A 16625-nucleotide genomic window follows, 5' to 3' on the forward strand; every position below is an offset into this window, starting at 1 on the left:
GAAGAGATAACTGGTGAAACATGGAGGAAAATTATTGAGTCATTACATTACATTACATATCATTTGTTAGACACTTTTTATCCAAAGCGACTAACTGTGGACAATCCCCATAGGAACAATTTGGGGGTGAAGTGTCTTGCCCAGGGACAGAACAAAAAACATGCTGACTGCAGTGGGACTCAAACTTGCCTGATTCGAAGTCCAGCACTCTATTCACTGAGCCACAGCTGCCCCGGGTCATGGTTTAAAGTTTCAAAGGGAAATACAGACACGTCTGATTAATTATAAAGTCATCAGTAGAACATATTGGACTCCAAGTAAAATGGCAAGGCTAAGACTCAGAGGCTCTGACTTGTGTAAGGGATGTGATACTACATGTGGCACTCTACTGCACATGTTGTATTCATGCCCCGTGTCTATCATGTATATCGTGTATGCCATGGATGATGCTCTACCTCTGTGATGTTCCCTTTGTCCGTTTTGTCCGTCTTGTCAGTTATTGTCCTGCCCTGTGGTTTGCCGTTGGTACTTTGATATCTTGATATGTGATACATTTAGCAGGCTGTGTTGTTATGTATGTATGTATATTTAATTTTTTCTGGGAAAAAAAGAAATAAAAAAGAAAATAACAACAAAAACAGACGCTGGAAAAAAATGGTTTTAAATATTGACTATAGGCATACACAAACTTCATGGGAGCTTCAATGGCTTTAAATGTTCTTTCTCTGAAGTCTTTCTTTTTCTCATGTTTTCATTTTGGAGCTTTTTTCTTGGTTTTCAACCAGCTTTAACTTTAGCTCCTTAGTCTATGATTCTTCATTCTGTGAAAAGTGCAATTGACGAGCCCTCTGAAAAGTTAAAGCTGAAATCATTTGAAACTAAAGTGCTTGAAGGCAGCTGCACAAAAAAAACACGCCGCTCTGAGATCAAAAAGACGCTGGCACAGTAAGACAGTTCCAGGCAGCCAAAAACACTCTGAGAGCGTTCACAAGAGCTGAAAAGAGACAACGGCACTTTGAAAATGACACCTTGTGGATACATTCCTTCAGGGCACAAGCTAAGCTCACTATCTACCTGTGTGTGTGTGTGTGTGTGTGTGTGTGTGTGTGTGTGTGTGTGTGTGTGTGTGTGTGTGTGTGTGTGTGTGTGTGTGTGTGTGTGTGTGTGTGTGTGTGTGTGTGTGTGTGTGTGTGTGTGTGTGTGTGTGTGTGTGTGTGTGTGTGTGTGTGTGTGTGTGTGTGTGTGTGTGTGTGTGTGTGTGTGTGTGTGTGTTTTAACATGTGTGTTCTTTCACTTGTGTACCAGGTACCTTCACCCAGAAGGTTTACCCTCTGATTACACCATTTCTCTGATGCTCCGCCTACTTCCTGAGACCCCGCAGGAGCCCTTTGCATTGTGGGAAATCCTCAATAAGGATAAGGAGCCATTAGTGGGATTAATCCTGGACAGTAAGTTTGAATCACTTGTGTTGCTTATCTTTATTTTTCATCATTAACATGGTAGATTGACAAATTCAAACAGTAGCTGTGTGTTGAAGCTCCTGCAGTCCAATTATCCCCAAATTATCTCTAAAAGTCAAATAAATAAATAGTAAATCACAACATGTTTTATTATGGATCATTTACCCTCAAATGAGCAATGCTCTCATCTAACTGTTGTATCCTCTATTCGTGGATGGCCTCCCTTATTTGCCCTGTCTTGAATGGGACACACCGTTAGTCTGTGAAATCAGCAGGACCTCAGACCTAGAGGTGCTGATCCTTATTTGTGTTAGAGTTTGTAACTGGACCTCTGGAGCTTATTCAAACAGACAGACTCAGAACTAGACAGGGTTGTTAAACGGGGTGTCAGGATTGATAGTGAACCAATGTGGCGTATTATTTACATGATGGGACGGGAATGTATGAGAGGGGGTCCATCGATCTCTGTTTCAGTGCAGCAGGCAGCGGTGCACCTACACATGCACCCTTTACACACAACAATTCAGCGGATTAACAATCTCTGATCTGTAATTGGCACTTACTTGAACTTCCGCTTTTGTCATATAAATCTTTCGATAAGCAAAACCAATTCCCCCAGGGACGGTAAAGGTTTTATTCATTCATCCATCAGAGTTCATTATAGAGCCAGTACTTTTAAAGCCATAGCTGATGGGATGCTGGGGTCAGAAGATTGACCATGGTGCAGTTTCTATCCTGCAGTGATAAGCCGTGTTACAGTTGACTGAACTCACTCCAGGCGTCAAACTTTTAGAGGTGTTTTGGACACCGTCTTAAAAAGGACCCAGGGCCGACCCCTGACGTGCTGCAGAGATTATATTACCAGCTGGAATGGATGATCTTTGGTTCCCTGAGAGATGCTGTAGGTGCTCTGCTTTCCCTGTTGACCCTTATATGTCTAAGCTACATATCTATAGTATTTAAAAAAATAAAATGTACCACCATTTTGTCATATACGGACTGATCTAAAACAACATAGACATCATTTAAATTCCCCCCATTATTAAAATGATGGAGATTATTTTTTTGGTGTTTTTCACCAATAAAAAGCATGTTGACACAAAATGATTTCAAATGGTTTTGCAAATTAATAATAACTTTATATTCAACGGTAAAATAAATCTTCATTTTTATAGAAAATAGACACACTGCACAGCAGCACAAATACTAATATTGATATAATAGTGTCCAGCATATACTGTAGAGTTCAGTATTGTAACAAACCATGTATTTATTTGAGTCTTATAGGAGGAGACAGAGACAATAGTGGGTACAAGGCAAGCTTCTGCTTCATCAACCTCTTCTACCTCCCTCACCACCTCTCTGTGCCCCCCCTCCCCCACCCCCCCCTTCCCACAGACTCTGAAAAAACACTGACGTTCTTCAACTACGACTACAAAGGAGACTTCCAGACTGTCGCCTTTGAAGGAACTGAAATTCAAAAAATCTTCCATGGCAGTTTCCACAAGGTACTCTTTAAATATATGTGTGGTAAAATACTGACTTGAATGTAATATAATTTATTCTCAAAAGTGTAATGGCCCTAACACAGCGAGTGCCATTTTGCATACATATCAGGGTTTTGTCTCACATTTCAGGAAAAAACGTCATTACACTATTTAGGTGGTGCTGGTAGTTCCGAGGACAAATGTTGAGCAGGAAGCTTTCTGACAAACTGCTGAGAAAGAGACAAAAGAAAGGAAGGTAAAATGTTTTGTGGTGTTTTTGAAGGGGAGGCTTTCCAGTGGCTCTTGGACTGGACTGTTTTTCTCTTGACCCGTCAACACCTGTGTGTGTGTGTGTGTGTGTGTGTGTGTGTGTGTGTGTGTGTGTGTGTGTGTGTGTGTGTGTGTGTGTGTGTGTGTGTGTGTGTGTGTGTGTGTGTGTGTGTGTGTGTGTGTGTGTGTGTGTGTGTGTGTGTGTGTGTGTGTGTGTGTGTGTGTGTGTGTGTGTGTGTGTGTGTGTGTGTGTGTGTGTGTGTGCAGGTGTTGATAGATCTCCTCCCTCTTTTCTCTCTCCCTCCTACTCTTAACTGCTTTTCTAAACTAGTGGAGTGTACAGAGTGGGAGTGAAACTGTACATTTGAATGACCCTTTGAGACCCCTCTCTGGAAGTTCAGTTTTTTTCATTATTTGGACATGTGTTTATTTAAAAAATAAGTTCACTTGATACATTCACAGTAAAAGAGCAGGTTTTGATTGCCAAAGAAGTTAGTGCATTTACAGACATGCTGCACAGACATCATTAAAGAAGGCAACACTCTGTGGCAGGTGTGATTTCCATGATTGTGTTATTACTTTTCTCCTTCGAGTGGACCACCAGAGAAGATATTAGTTTGTCCTCCAAGCTGATTATCTGACAAAGACATTTCGCATTTGCCTCAATCATTGGACTTATATCCGAATATATTTATGTAAATGATGTTGTTTCAAATTAGTCAGACTGAATGGAAATAGCAGCATTTTAAAAGTCAATTTTCTGCTCACTTGAGAAGAGAAAGTGTTTTCTGAAAAAATAAATAGGGACGCAAATGCCTCAGCTGAATAAATAATGACATTGTTTTGGCCTCAACAGGCCCAGTGAATGACAAATTCACTTTAGAAAAAAACTTGGCATGAAACATTAGGCAAACAAAAAACAGCAACTTGCCAAATAACAATATATTATTTTGTCCTAATTATTTGAAATAGCAACACTACTGAGAATGTGTTTGTACTTTGACATGGTTGATTCAATTGGACATTTGAATGTATTGTTTAGTTACATTTGAACATTTTCTAACTTTTGCTTGACAAATGGATACAAAATGTAATAAAAACTTGGTATGTTTTTTTTTGCTCTAAGCTGCTGTTCGGTAAATATATTGCTCCCGATGGATTTTTGCTAAAAACAATCGGTCCACTAACTCTCGACTCTCAAAATGTCAGGGAGGAGCTGTCCATCATTTTTCTGTGTCTCTTTCTCTTCTGTATTCTGTCTCTCTGTCGGAGAACATGACAATGTTGAGAGAGGGGACTGATGCAGGAGACTGCCTGACCACAGGAAGTGTTGGTCTACACACTAGACAGGATGGCAAGTGAATAAAAGGAGCGTACACGTGCGTGTGCATGTCTGTTTGTCAGTTATAAAGGGATTACCATATCCAGCGCCTTGTGTGAAAGCAGGAATACCCAGCAGGATCTGTCACCGTCTAGCAAACACACACACTGAGAGAAACACAGAAAACAGAAAAAGGTGAAGGAGGGAGAGCAGAGGAAAGAATAGAGATGACAGTGAGCTGGAGACACAAAGAGGAATACAGACAGGAAAATATAGAAACAAAGGCAGGTAGAGAAAGAAAGGAGAAGTGAAAGATATCTTCGGTATAATTCACAGATTGCTCACAGCTATTATATACTAATACAAGTGTATTAACACCCTGCCTGTATCTCCAAAAATGATTAAATGCCTCCCATTAAAATGTTTAAAGAGCACTTAAAGCTGTCCTCGGGTGCCGTAAAAATGTACGCTAAGGACATATGCACCTTGCTTTTCTAGCTCACAATACCTCACAATATTTCTCAGTGTGAAATTCAAAATTCACAGCTAGTTAATTCGCCCATAAATGATTATTATGAAGCTGTTTCCATAAATGTTGGTTGCTTCTTGGAAAGGAGAAGAAGTGTTAATGGAGAAAGCAGCAACTATGAATGTGTTGTATCCGTTGGACCGACAGATTTGGGTTTACTCAAACTGTGTTTGTTTTTAAAAGCAGAAAATGAGACGGTGTTATGTGACTGACAAAATCGTACGGTGGTTGGATCTGTTTTTATGACGATTAACAGCTTAATGACAAATCCAGATAGATGCACATCATTTCTAGCACGTGTAGAAGAAGCTACATTTGGTTAAAAGAGCACTTTCTGAATAAATAGTCTAAAGGTGTTCTCCATCTAATTGAAAGCTGTGTTTAAATATTGATTGTTTCCAAAAATTGCTGACTAGAGAGGGGAGGAAATAAGGAAACACTCATGTTGTACGCACACAGGCTGAAGGTGCTTGCATTCCTGCATGTAATGCTCAACCATACAGTACATGAATCAAAATATAAAATCTTCACGATCACACATTCACACTCACATAAGCGAGCATGTGCACTTTTAAGTGCAGGTCAGAGAAAGCTGAGTCACCAGAAATACTGATAGCCTCATCTACTCCAACCCACATTATGTCTCACAGCATGTTTAAAGACGGTCATAACTCTGTGTGTGTGTGTGTGTGTGTGTGTGTGTGTGTGTGTGTGTGTGTGTGTGTGTGTGTGTGTGTGTGTGTGTGTGTGTGTGTGTGTGTGTGTGTGTGTGTGTGTGTGTGTGTGTGTGTGTGTGTGTGTGTGTGTGTGTGTGTGTGTGTGTGTGTGTGTGTGTGGTGTGTTCCATCACTATATCAGAGGCACTTCTTTTTGTGTTTAGAAACTACGAAGAGTTCTGATGAACTAAGTTCTCATGAACCTTTGTGGGAAAAGTACTGCGGTGTGAAAGCGCCTATTGGTGTTTGTTAGCAACCAGAAAATGACACCAGTAATGACAAACAGATGAGAATGCTGCGTGGGGTCTGGGTGTCGTGTTGGCGGGACGTTGCGGGGCTCGCTGCTCCGCCCTTTGAGGCTCGAGGAGCGGACACTGTGAGCTGGATTACTGGTGTCGTTTCCTGGTTGCTGCGTGGGGTCTGCGAGACAGCGAGACACCGCGGAACTCAGCCTGAGCACACACTCGTTTCCCTCTCCTCTTCCTTCATATTTCATTGGTTGAATTAACACGTTTCTTTAACTTGGCTTTTTAATCTTTTTGAATCTTTCATCATTATGCTCACAAAAAACTTACATTTAAATTTTCTCATGACTTTGAGTAATTTGAGATATAAATACCCCTGGAGCATAAAACTATTTCAAAAAGTCAAAGTTTTCTAAAATTCTGCACAGAGAAAACCTTTATCTTTTTCTTCTTTTGAGACAAAATTAACACATAAACACTAAAATAACAGCACAGATAAAGTTCAGTTGATAGTTCAGTGTTTAGCTTTCTATCACTGTACAATAGAGAGTTGCTATTCAATTTCTCAGTTATTACAAAGTCATGACAAAGATAATGTATTAATTTGTTTAATAAAAATAAATAAAAGGTTATTTGTCCGACAGAGAGTCACAAATAACTGAGGCTTTACATTAGAGATGGAAACTGTTGATGTGTAAGGCAGCAGTAGGAAAAATACGAGGCTGTGTATTTCTGAGAGGCTAATTCATCTTGTGCTGGCAGAAGTATTAGCTTTGGATTCTGTAGTTTCCAGCTAGCCGCCAGGAGCAACATAGAGAAAAAAAACATTATGCTACTGATATTTTTTATATTTTAGCCTCGTTTCTCTGGTCTGGCTTTTTCTTTTGGTTTTGGTCACATTTGACTGAACTGAAAGTCAGACACACACAGCTGAAACAAGCTAAGTTTGTTTCCAAGTTCATAAAGTTTTTCCATTGCAAAATAAAAAAATATTTTTAATTGAGCTGATTTTAATATTTTAAACACAGGCACAAACCTACAAATAATATTAATGTACAAAGAGTCTCAGATGTACAAAAACAACAGCAAAGCATCTTTATTACATTACAATAAGCTTTAAACTCACTGGTACCCACGCGTTGTTGCAGAAACCCGTTCTAAGTTGTAATGTGATTATACACTACAAACTAACTAACGCTATGACCGTGATAATGAGTGATGATTTCATATGCATGTTAACTTTCCCTGTACATGTCCGTTTTAAAGTGTAAATAAGTATGCCAACCTGTCGCAGTACAGCACGTCTCCAAAAAGAAATGTTTGCTTGAAAAAGTTACTTCTTTTTTTTTATCTCTGCTGCTGCTTGACAGGTTTTGGGGATTTCATAAAGCAAAGAAATAGTTCAAATAGTCAATTTTCAAGAATAAACTTCCTCCAGACTGTAAATAAGCCTGAGTCACTGCTAGAGTAAAATGAAGGAGCTAGTTAGGGGTACACACACACACACACACACACACACACACACACACACACACACACACACACACACACACACACACACACACACACACACACACACACACACACACACACACACACACACACCCAGTGAAGTGTGCAGATTGGAGGATGAGAACATTTGAGGAATGGATACTGACACTTGAATATGAACTTTGTCTAACTGCCCTCCAGCTGCATCTTGTTGTGTGTCTGTGTCTTGAGGTTGTTGTTAACTTACAATGCATGCATCCTTTTTATTGAGGGTGGAAAAGAGTGTTTGAAATCTGCCCTAAATGGCATAATATGGGGCTGCTAGTAGTACAGTTTATTACTACCCTTCACCAGGCTGCAGCCCTCTCTGCTCATTAACCATGTGAACTGTCGAATTTCACAGTTCAGGGCGCTGCCAGTGGTGTCCTCTAAGGAGGCAGTTTGAGCTCACAGCCACTCTCAGTGGACGGGACAATTTGTGTGCTCAGATGCTTTTAACCTCTGTTATAAGTATCCTAACAAGCATGAGGAAACCTATTGTCATTGTGATTAAGTGAATAAGTGGTCTTGGCTGACCACAGATGCAAGACCTGAGAAAAATGCTGCACTTTAAATGGTTTTACAACTCTGTTCCATGGACTATATCTAATGAGTTTTATATCTATGACAATCATGATGGGTAATAAAGGCTAATCAAATCTTGTGCATAATTGTTGTCTCTCTTGCATACAGCTCCATGTAACCATCAGCAAGACGTCTGTGAAGGTGGTGTTGGACTGTTCAGCGGTCGAGGAGAAACCAGTCAGCGCGGCTGGAAACATCACCACGGATGGAGTGGAGATCCTTGGAAGGCTGGTTCGGTCCAGAGGCATCCGGGACAACTCTGCTCCAGTCAGTATGATTTTCTTATAATGAATTGTTGTTTAGTGCACCCTCATTCAATGGTGTTTGTATACTTCCATGTTCATGGTCATTAAATGTTATAGGTATCGTCCATTCAGAAAGTACAGGAACTTGTAGATGTTGGCGTATTCAATACATATTCAAGCTAGGGCTGAATTAATTTAATAATCTGTTTTTACATAAATGCTTGCTTTTTCCTCCCACAGTAGGTCTATATTGTAAAACACAATTTTTAAGTGTCCCTTGTGCATAGTTTGCAACAATCCTTCAGCAAGGCAACTATTAATATCCCCAAAACATTTTAGTGAGTCACAAAGGAGTTCATTTTATTTTAGCAAGTGAACCTGTACAAAGTTCTTTACATATACTTTGTTAGATGTGTTATACCCATTAAGTACCACAACCACAAAAAACTTTTGGCATACGAAGGCAGGGGAGAAGGTGTGGAATCCTGTGCTTCTGGGAAAACTGAGCGCTGCTATTATTACATTTACACTTCTTACCTGCTGCAAAGAAAATTATCAGCTGGAGAATTGCAGCATGAAGTAGTTTTTATGTGGGAAAATAAAGAAAAGATGACATTTTCTTCACTTAGCACCAGATTGTCCTGTAATTGTTATGGATTTAAAGATATTTTGTGTCTGTCGAGTTTGGAAAGGTCTTTGCAGAAGGTAATTATTAGAAGATGAAAACAAAATGGTAGCTTTACCAAGCGCCAATTTATTCTCTTTTACGGTCTGTACTTTCAGTTGTCCAGAAGTGAAGTCTTCATTTGAATAAGTACTTGGTTTTGGGCTCCACAGAAGGGCCTGTGGTTGTTTAGCTGATGCATTGATTAGAGGATTACAAAAGTGACTACATCAGCATGTATAAAGAGGGAACTGTTCTCAAGATTTCTTTCAGGTCTCAATTTTAGTTCAGTTTGACTGACACTGCCCAGCTTTTAAGAGTCTAAGACCCCCTGTGGTGCCATAATAGAAGAACTATCAACACAAGGATTAGACTGTATAACACAGGGCAGGAATTATAAACATTTGACTCAAATGTCCGTTCGTTGTCTTAGATTTGTCAAATATAAAGTTAATAGAGTTGAGGTAACAGAGTCCACTGGATGCTCTTAAACTTTTTGACTTCTGTACCTTTCTTAACTTATGCGGGCCATGTGAATATGAAACCCGACCGAAACAGGTTGAATTGTTCCATTGAGAAGCCTGCACTTAAAATAAATAATAATGATGATGATTACAATAAAGTAAAAGAGTAATAACTGCCCATATTTTAACTAGTAGAAAGAATCTGATCTCATGTGTTTGTGTTTGTATTTAACTTCCTATATAAAACAGTTCCAGGTTAGGTTGTGTCTGTGATATCTATCCGTCTAAAGTTTGTTATGGATTTTAGTTGAGTATTAAAATGTCCTGTTTTTGGATGGTTAGAAATGTTCACAGAAAAACTGCCTTTCTAATGGAAAGAATGAGAACAATTTTCTATGTCAGACGGCTGCCTTTTCAGTAGTGACAGGAAACTTTAAATCAGAGATCATGACTTCATTAATGTATGGCCTGCTTTATAGTTTAAGACTGGTGGGGCCTCCCGCACATTCATGTTACTTGTTGAAGATATCCGCCAGATGTCACATATCTCCCAGTTCTTTTCAGCTGCTCATTAGCGCCAAACTGCATCTGTTCTCATTTCTTATCGACACAGAAACACCAAATGACCATGATAAATATATTCCATTTGTAATGTTGCCTCTTTACTTCTTGAAATGTTTAAACTGATACTATTTTGATTGCATTATTACTGGGAGCTGCTTTGTGTGTGGGTGTAAGTGTACTCAAACTTGTGTGGGTTTACAGTTCCAGCTCCAGATGTTTGACATCATCTGCAGCACATCCTGGGCCAGCAGAGATAAGTGTTGTGAGCTGCCAGCATTGGTAAGAAATGTAACATATAATCTCTCTTACACACATTCTTACTAACTTTAATACATCTTTGTACTGCCTCCCCCTCTGAGTGGGCAGTAGTTTAGGGCTCTAAATAATACAGGCTTAGATAATTAGAGTGATAATTGTGGTTTGAATCAAATTGAAGGATAATTACACCAGAATGACTTGGACTGTATGAGCCGCTATTAGCAGAGACATGCTGCCACTAGTATTTCCAGTGCTCAGGTGCGTAATTAAATTGATGTCAAATAAATGCACCTAATGACAATTGTTATCTCTCCAGCACGCAATATACAATTCTGAGCATGTCTCTGTACGAGCCGCAATTATCAATGACCACCCCAGGCATAAAACATACAATGAGTCAATGGTTTGATTATGTTCACCTCTGCAATCCGTAAAGCATTGTTTTTAAGAACTTTTTGTTGACAATCAGACATTTTAAAATGTTGTGGTTATTACTTTTTATTTAAATATATACATAATTATTAAAGAAGATACATACAATTAGTGTACATGATAGGATGATGGCATACAGTATTAAACACTAAGACCTACGTGGACACCTCAGTCCATAGATCTCCATAGACTAGCCTCCAAAGAGCCTGGCCCGGTCATCTCAAATATAGTCCAGAAAAGGGGTCTCAAAAAAGGTCCAATCCAATGCAAAACCATAGAGTCTGAAAAAACACATCTCCTTACAATCAAAAGAGGCATCTTAAGCAGCTTCAGTTCATTTTTCTGATGGTATTCCAAGGGGGCAGCAAAAATGTTTTTATTAAATAAAATGTCCATTTATGAGAAGTCAATAATAAGTAAAAGGGGGCATTGATAAAAGACACTGAAAATAAGAACCTTTAGTTCTTTTACACTGATTGCAGTATTTTGAAAGCAAAGATTTGAAGAGACAGCAAGGACTTATTTGTAACCTGTGAATGACCCTGTATTAAAGTTCCTGCTTGGAATGAAGTATTTCATCAGAATTCAAGTGGACGAAACATTGATTTGTATTTAGAAAGAGCTCTAACACTGCTCACAGACCTGAGAGACGTTGGCAAGCACGTTTAACCATAGCTATGAGTTCTTCTGGCCAGGTGTTTTTTGAAATGATGCAGCTCACATCTCACCTGCAGAGACAAGGTGCACTTCACACCCCATGTGTTTCTGTGTGTTTCAGAGAGTAGAGGAGCAGTGCCCTTCCTTGCCTCATGCCTGTACCTGCTCCCAGGACAGCAAAGGACCTCCAGGACCTTCAGGACCCCCTGTAAGACATCTCTTATTCATTCTGATAAGGCCCAGATGATCATGTTTCTTTAATCGGCCTCTGTCTTTCCACAGACCGGCGTGGTTTCTTTCTTTTGTCATTTATAAACATACCTAGAAGATGAATACATCAGGTATTCACTCTGATCGTCTCTAGACTCTCAGTATACATGTTCAAATTATTCCTGAAGTGTCTGTTCTGTAAATATTAGACAATGCTGGTCAATTTCACAGAATAACAGCCACTCTGACAGCTAAGTTGAACATTTCCTGTTGGTTAATTAAGAATTGAATGTGAAGGAAAGAAACAAATGTAATCCAGCTCAGTTGAATTATTATTTCTCTAAGCGGGTAAGATGGTGCTAATATAAACAAACAGATTACAGAAAAACTAATTATTTCACCCAATCTTAACATAGGAAATATGTGTCATCACAAACAGACACATTACATCAAATCATCTGCATTAATATAAACAAAGTATATATTTATATCCAAACACAGATAGTCTCTATGCAACTGGCTTCTTTATGTTTTATTGTGAGAGCTCTGAATGTAGAATTACAAATCTTTGTGCGTAGTGAGGCGGTGTGTTAGAGAGAGATGGATGGGCTTGTGGAGCAGCTTTATTCCTCTCACGCAGTCACAGGTAAAACCCGATAGAGGCTGAGAGATGAGAGCAAGTAGATGAGCTCATTTACAGTCTTTGACTTATTCTCTCCCTTTCTATTTACCACTCTGCATTCTCCATCCTTTCTGTTTTCTTCGCTTCTCAATCTCTTTTGTTCTCCCTTCTTGCCTTCTCTCTTGTCTCTGTTTCTGTGTACTGAGGGCTGAGCGCTGTCTGGATCAAAACCCTTATAGTTTGAGAAAGTAATTTAATGCTGGTTCTATTTATCACGGCCGATTACATCCCCCCCATTGTCTTCCCTGTCCGACGAGCCGGATCCACTTACTCCTCTGTAGGGTTACGTCCACAGGCCACAGCCTGCCTTTATGCTCTCTTTGTCTTTGCTTTGATCTTGTTATTGTTTTAATGTGTCATTCTTATGCCAGGAACATACAGTAAAATAGAGAACAAATATCAGCCTAACCATGAAAATCAAGGAAGATAGCTGAGGTTTATCTAGGGTCATTGTTTAAAACTGAAATCTTGTGTGTTTATCTTTTTGCTTGATATCAGGGAAAACCAATATTTAAGACTTTAAAAGTGAATACTCTGTTTTCCTGTTATAGTTTTCCACTCTCTTTACTGCGCATTGACTCCATCTTTCTTTTCCTTTTCTCCCTTTGTCTATCGTTCTCTCTCCAAACCCGATCAATACAGGTACTGTGAAGCTTTCAACTCTCCATCGTCTTTCTGTTTCTTCTTTTCTCCATTTTTTTTTTACCTCCACATCATCCACACGCCCGAGGCTATTTTCTCCTTCTCTTTATTTATTATCCCTCTATGCCTCTTTCTCTGTGGCCGTGTCTGTCTCTCTTGCTGGCATTGAAAAGGCTTCGTAAATCACACGTTAACTGCAGCATACAGTATAGGCGTAGATGAATAGTTTAATGGCAAAATCATAGACACTTTAGTGCAGAAACTGCTTGATATAGTAAGAGGAGTTTTAGGGAAGGATTGATATAAGTGCCATCCCCATGTTAACGCCATATAATGTTTAACACATTTCATCTATTAATGTCCTCTGGGGAAGACAAGCCTCCTACAAATAAATACTTTCAGAATCCGAAAAGAGACTTTCAGTATAAACATTTGTTGTTGTGCTGCTGAGACTTTGCTCCCTCTGATAAACCAAGGAGTGTCGAGAAAGCCAAATAAATACCTGGATCTATTGATGCGGTGTCTAAACACACTGGAAGACAACTGGAAGGGAAATGGGGAACAAATAATTATTAGAAGAAGATTAAGCGGCCTTCTGAACGTAGAGATTATTGAACCTCCTAACTTTGTATAAAAGAGGCCCTATTATGCTTTTTGGGGTTTTCCCTTTCTATAGTTTGTTTGGGTAAAAGCCCAAAGTTCCCTACAGACGGAGTGTCTCTCCCCCCCCCCCCCCCTCCTCCTGCCTGAAATGCCGCAATTTGATTGCTTTGTTTACTTTCATATGATGATATCATTATGTAACGAGTGGGCTTCTATTGGCTAGCGCTCCAACACGTTTAAAATTATTTGTTTAGGGGCGGGACTTTGCTGCCATTTCTCTAAGCAGTAAACCAACCACAACAGAACTGGCCAGCCAACCAATCAGAGCAGACTGGGCTCTGGTTTCAGACAGAGGGTGAAAAGAGGTGCTTCAGCACAGGCAGTATGAGAAAAATATATATTATTATATAATATTGAACATTAAAGCATGTAAACATGTAATAGTAGAAGCCCAAAATACATATATTAACCTGAACATTTGCATAATATGTCCTCTGTAAATATTCTCTTGTTTATAGGGTCTACATAGACAAAACTGTATCAAGGCCATTTGAATCACGGGTACAGCTGAAATCAGATAGACTAGACTCTAGTATCAGCATACGAAATATCGTTTTTTCCTTCCTACGAGTAATTGATGTGCTCGTGTTAACTGTCGGATGCATGTTTCTGTGGCTCACACAGCAGCCGGTCTCTTCAGTTTGATAAATCTTTGAGTCATGTTTGAAATAATATTGATTGCTTCAATTGAAATGCAATCTGTGCCGCCTGATTTGGCGGCACAGAGACTCAGCTCAATACTAAACATCACTCAGCAATCAACCTGACATTAAGGAAAACACGACCGCCTGCTATCTCCGGTTGTTAAGATTGAATTATGGCCATGCTTTTGTTTAAAACATGTAAATTTGCCTTTGTCATCAAATTGCTTAGTTAAATTATAATAGCAGTGTACCTTTTTTCTATTACCATTAAAGGCTGATAACAAATCCAAACACAATGTTTTTTGTTTTGCTGCTGTTGAAAGGTAATTTCAGTTTCTCTGCAGGTTTGCCCGACCTCTGAAAGTCACAGGCTCACATTGTTTGGAACAATCCATTAAAGCCTTTGTCGCCACAGTGACAAAAACAAATAATCATTTTGAATAACACTTCTTGATAACATGAATCTACATTTGCACACATGTTACATTTGTAGGTCCATTTCTTGCTTCGAGTTTATTTTGTGTCTTTGCTGCCAAAAGAAGAATTTAAAGGGAAGCATTTTCCTTACAAGTTCAAACCTTTTTAAATGATTAATTTGCATGCCATAGAGTTATTGGTCACTGCAATCTTACCTCCCTGTCAAAATACAATAGCTATACAGTGCCAATCCACCGATGGATGTTGACAGGGGATAAGGGATAAGCAAACTGTCAGACTTCAGACTTTGGTCAACTGTTTGTTGGGATTTAACTTTCTATATAAGAAAAAAAAACAATGAAATGCCATTGTTATCAACTAATAGGATGATATATCTGGTATAGAAATTGGTAAAACAAACATATGATGATTCCATTTACACGTTACCACATCTCCTCTCTAATTGCTCGCCCTTCTTGTAAACATCCCTCCTGTCCCATGTGACTTAATACTGTAGGAACTACCTAGTCACCACCTTGGTCCCAGGGGAGCCCTGTTTAAGCAAACACAGGAAAGGGATGTGTCTCAAATGGTCCAATGATCAGCAGATGTGCGTAGTTGGTCCCTGGGTGAACCTTGTGGCGAGAGTGGTCAGCCGAGGTTTACGGATGCAGATGCAGCGTGATGAAGTGAAGATCTCAGAGGGGCTTACAGCACACATCACCGTTGGCCTCTATCCATCAAATTGAAGAAACATTCATAACAAAGACCTACAGGGTTCTATTGTTTTTCTATAATTCAGCAAGAGATCTTTTTTCAGTGCAGTGTTTCTATGCCATGTCTTAGTTTCTAGGCACACAACTTGTACACACTGACCATGTGCTGTTTTAACAGTGTGTGTATGCTGTGTGTTTCAGGGCGGTCCAGGCATAAGGGGAGCCAGAGGAGACCGAGGAGAGTCAGGAGTGACGGTTAGTAAAAGCACTTAACACTAACACTAACAATGGGGTCATATCCTCCTTGCGTTTTCAAATGTATGTAAATCTATGTTAAAATGCAAAAATGTCAATATCCTGATTTATTACTTTCTTTTTTGTATGGGCTATTTAATCTGGTAGTCAGTAATTATAGAGACCATTCATTGTTCTACAAAACATTGAGCACTTCATAAGTGTCTTTAATATGGTGAAGAACAAACAGCCAATCAAAAATGGACTGGCTGCAACCGGAGAGCCACATGATTTCCTGTTTAAAGTTGATCCAGATCCAAAAAAGACTTCGCCCCATTCCACGATGAAAATAAATGGGAGCCTACACAACTTGTCTTATTGTTTCTTATACATTTGACTCATAACCTAAACACACGCTGAGCCACACCTCTAACTCCAGGGACAGACCCGCCCCCATCCTGATTAAATGATAGAAGGAAAGAAGTGGTGAGTAAGCAATGCCCCCGACTCACAATCAAAGAGCCTTTTCAACAGCATCCCACTCCATCCTCCAGACTGGATTTGAAGGACCTTTGGGCTTTATGAAGTGAACATTTTGGAAAACCCTAAATAGTTGTTTTCCCGGGCCACCTCATCTCCGTTTTGGCCCTAAACTTTGGGCAAGCTCTCGCCCCGTTTACTATCCAGTTCCTGCTAATCCTTGCTTGGACTATTAATGTGATACTTACTTTAGTGTTTGCATCTGCTACAGTTTTGCTATGGCAGTCTGTTCCAAGCGTTGACAAACCATCCAGCTGTGACAGTCAGTGCAATGTTTTTGGATTTTTTGCTCACCACCAATAGCCAGTTCCCACGTATGTAATGTAATCTTACATTTAATGAAATATGTTTTAAATCATTTATTATGTTGAAAGAAGCAGCAGGGGATCTTCCATTATACTGCTAAGACACGCAGGGCTGTCAATCAACACCATACACTTGTTTATTTCA

At 39.5% G+C, this 16625-nt stretch overlaps 1 protein-coding gene across 4 annotated transcripts in view; it reads left to right on the top strand.

Moving 5' to 3' along the window:
• The window catches only part of col14a1a (collagen, type XIV, alpha 1a), a 125267-nt gene that overhangs the window by 83831 nt on the left and 24811 nt on the right, over positions 1 to 16625 (top strand). For all 4 annotated transcript variants that reach the window (XM_079693687.1, XM_079693688.1, XM_079693689.1 and 1 more), the window contains 6 exons: positions 1306 to 1448; positions 2859 to 2968; positions 8252 to 8410; positions 10282 to 10359; positions 11549 to 11635; positions 15603 to 15656. In XM_079693687.1, coding sequence (XP_079549813.1) covers positions 1306 to 1448; positions 2859 to 2968; positions 8252 to 8410; positions 10282 to 10359; positions 11549 to 11635; positions 15603 to 15656 — 631 coding nt within the window. The remainder of the gene's footprint in view (positions 1 to 1305; positions 1449 to 2858; positions 2969 to 8251; positions 8411 to 10281; positions 10360 to 11548; positions 11636 to 15602; positions 15657 to 16625) is intronic.

This window comes from Notothenia rossii (assembly GCF_949606895.1).
Source record: "Notothenia rossii genome assembly, chromosome: 7".
Taxonomy (NCBI): domain Eukaryota; kingdom Metazoa; phylum Chordata; class Actinopteri; order Perciformes; family Nototheniidae; genus Notothenia; species Notothenia rossii.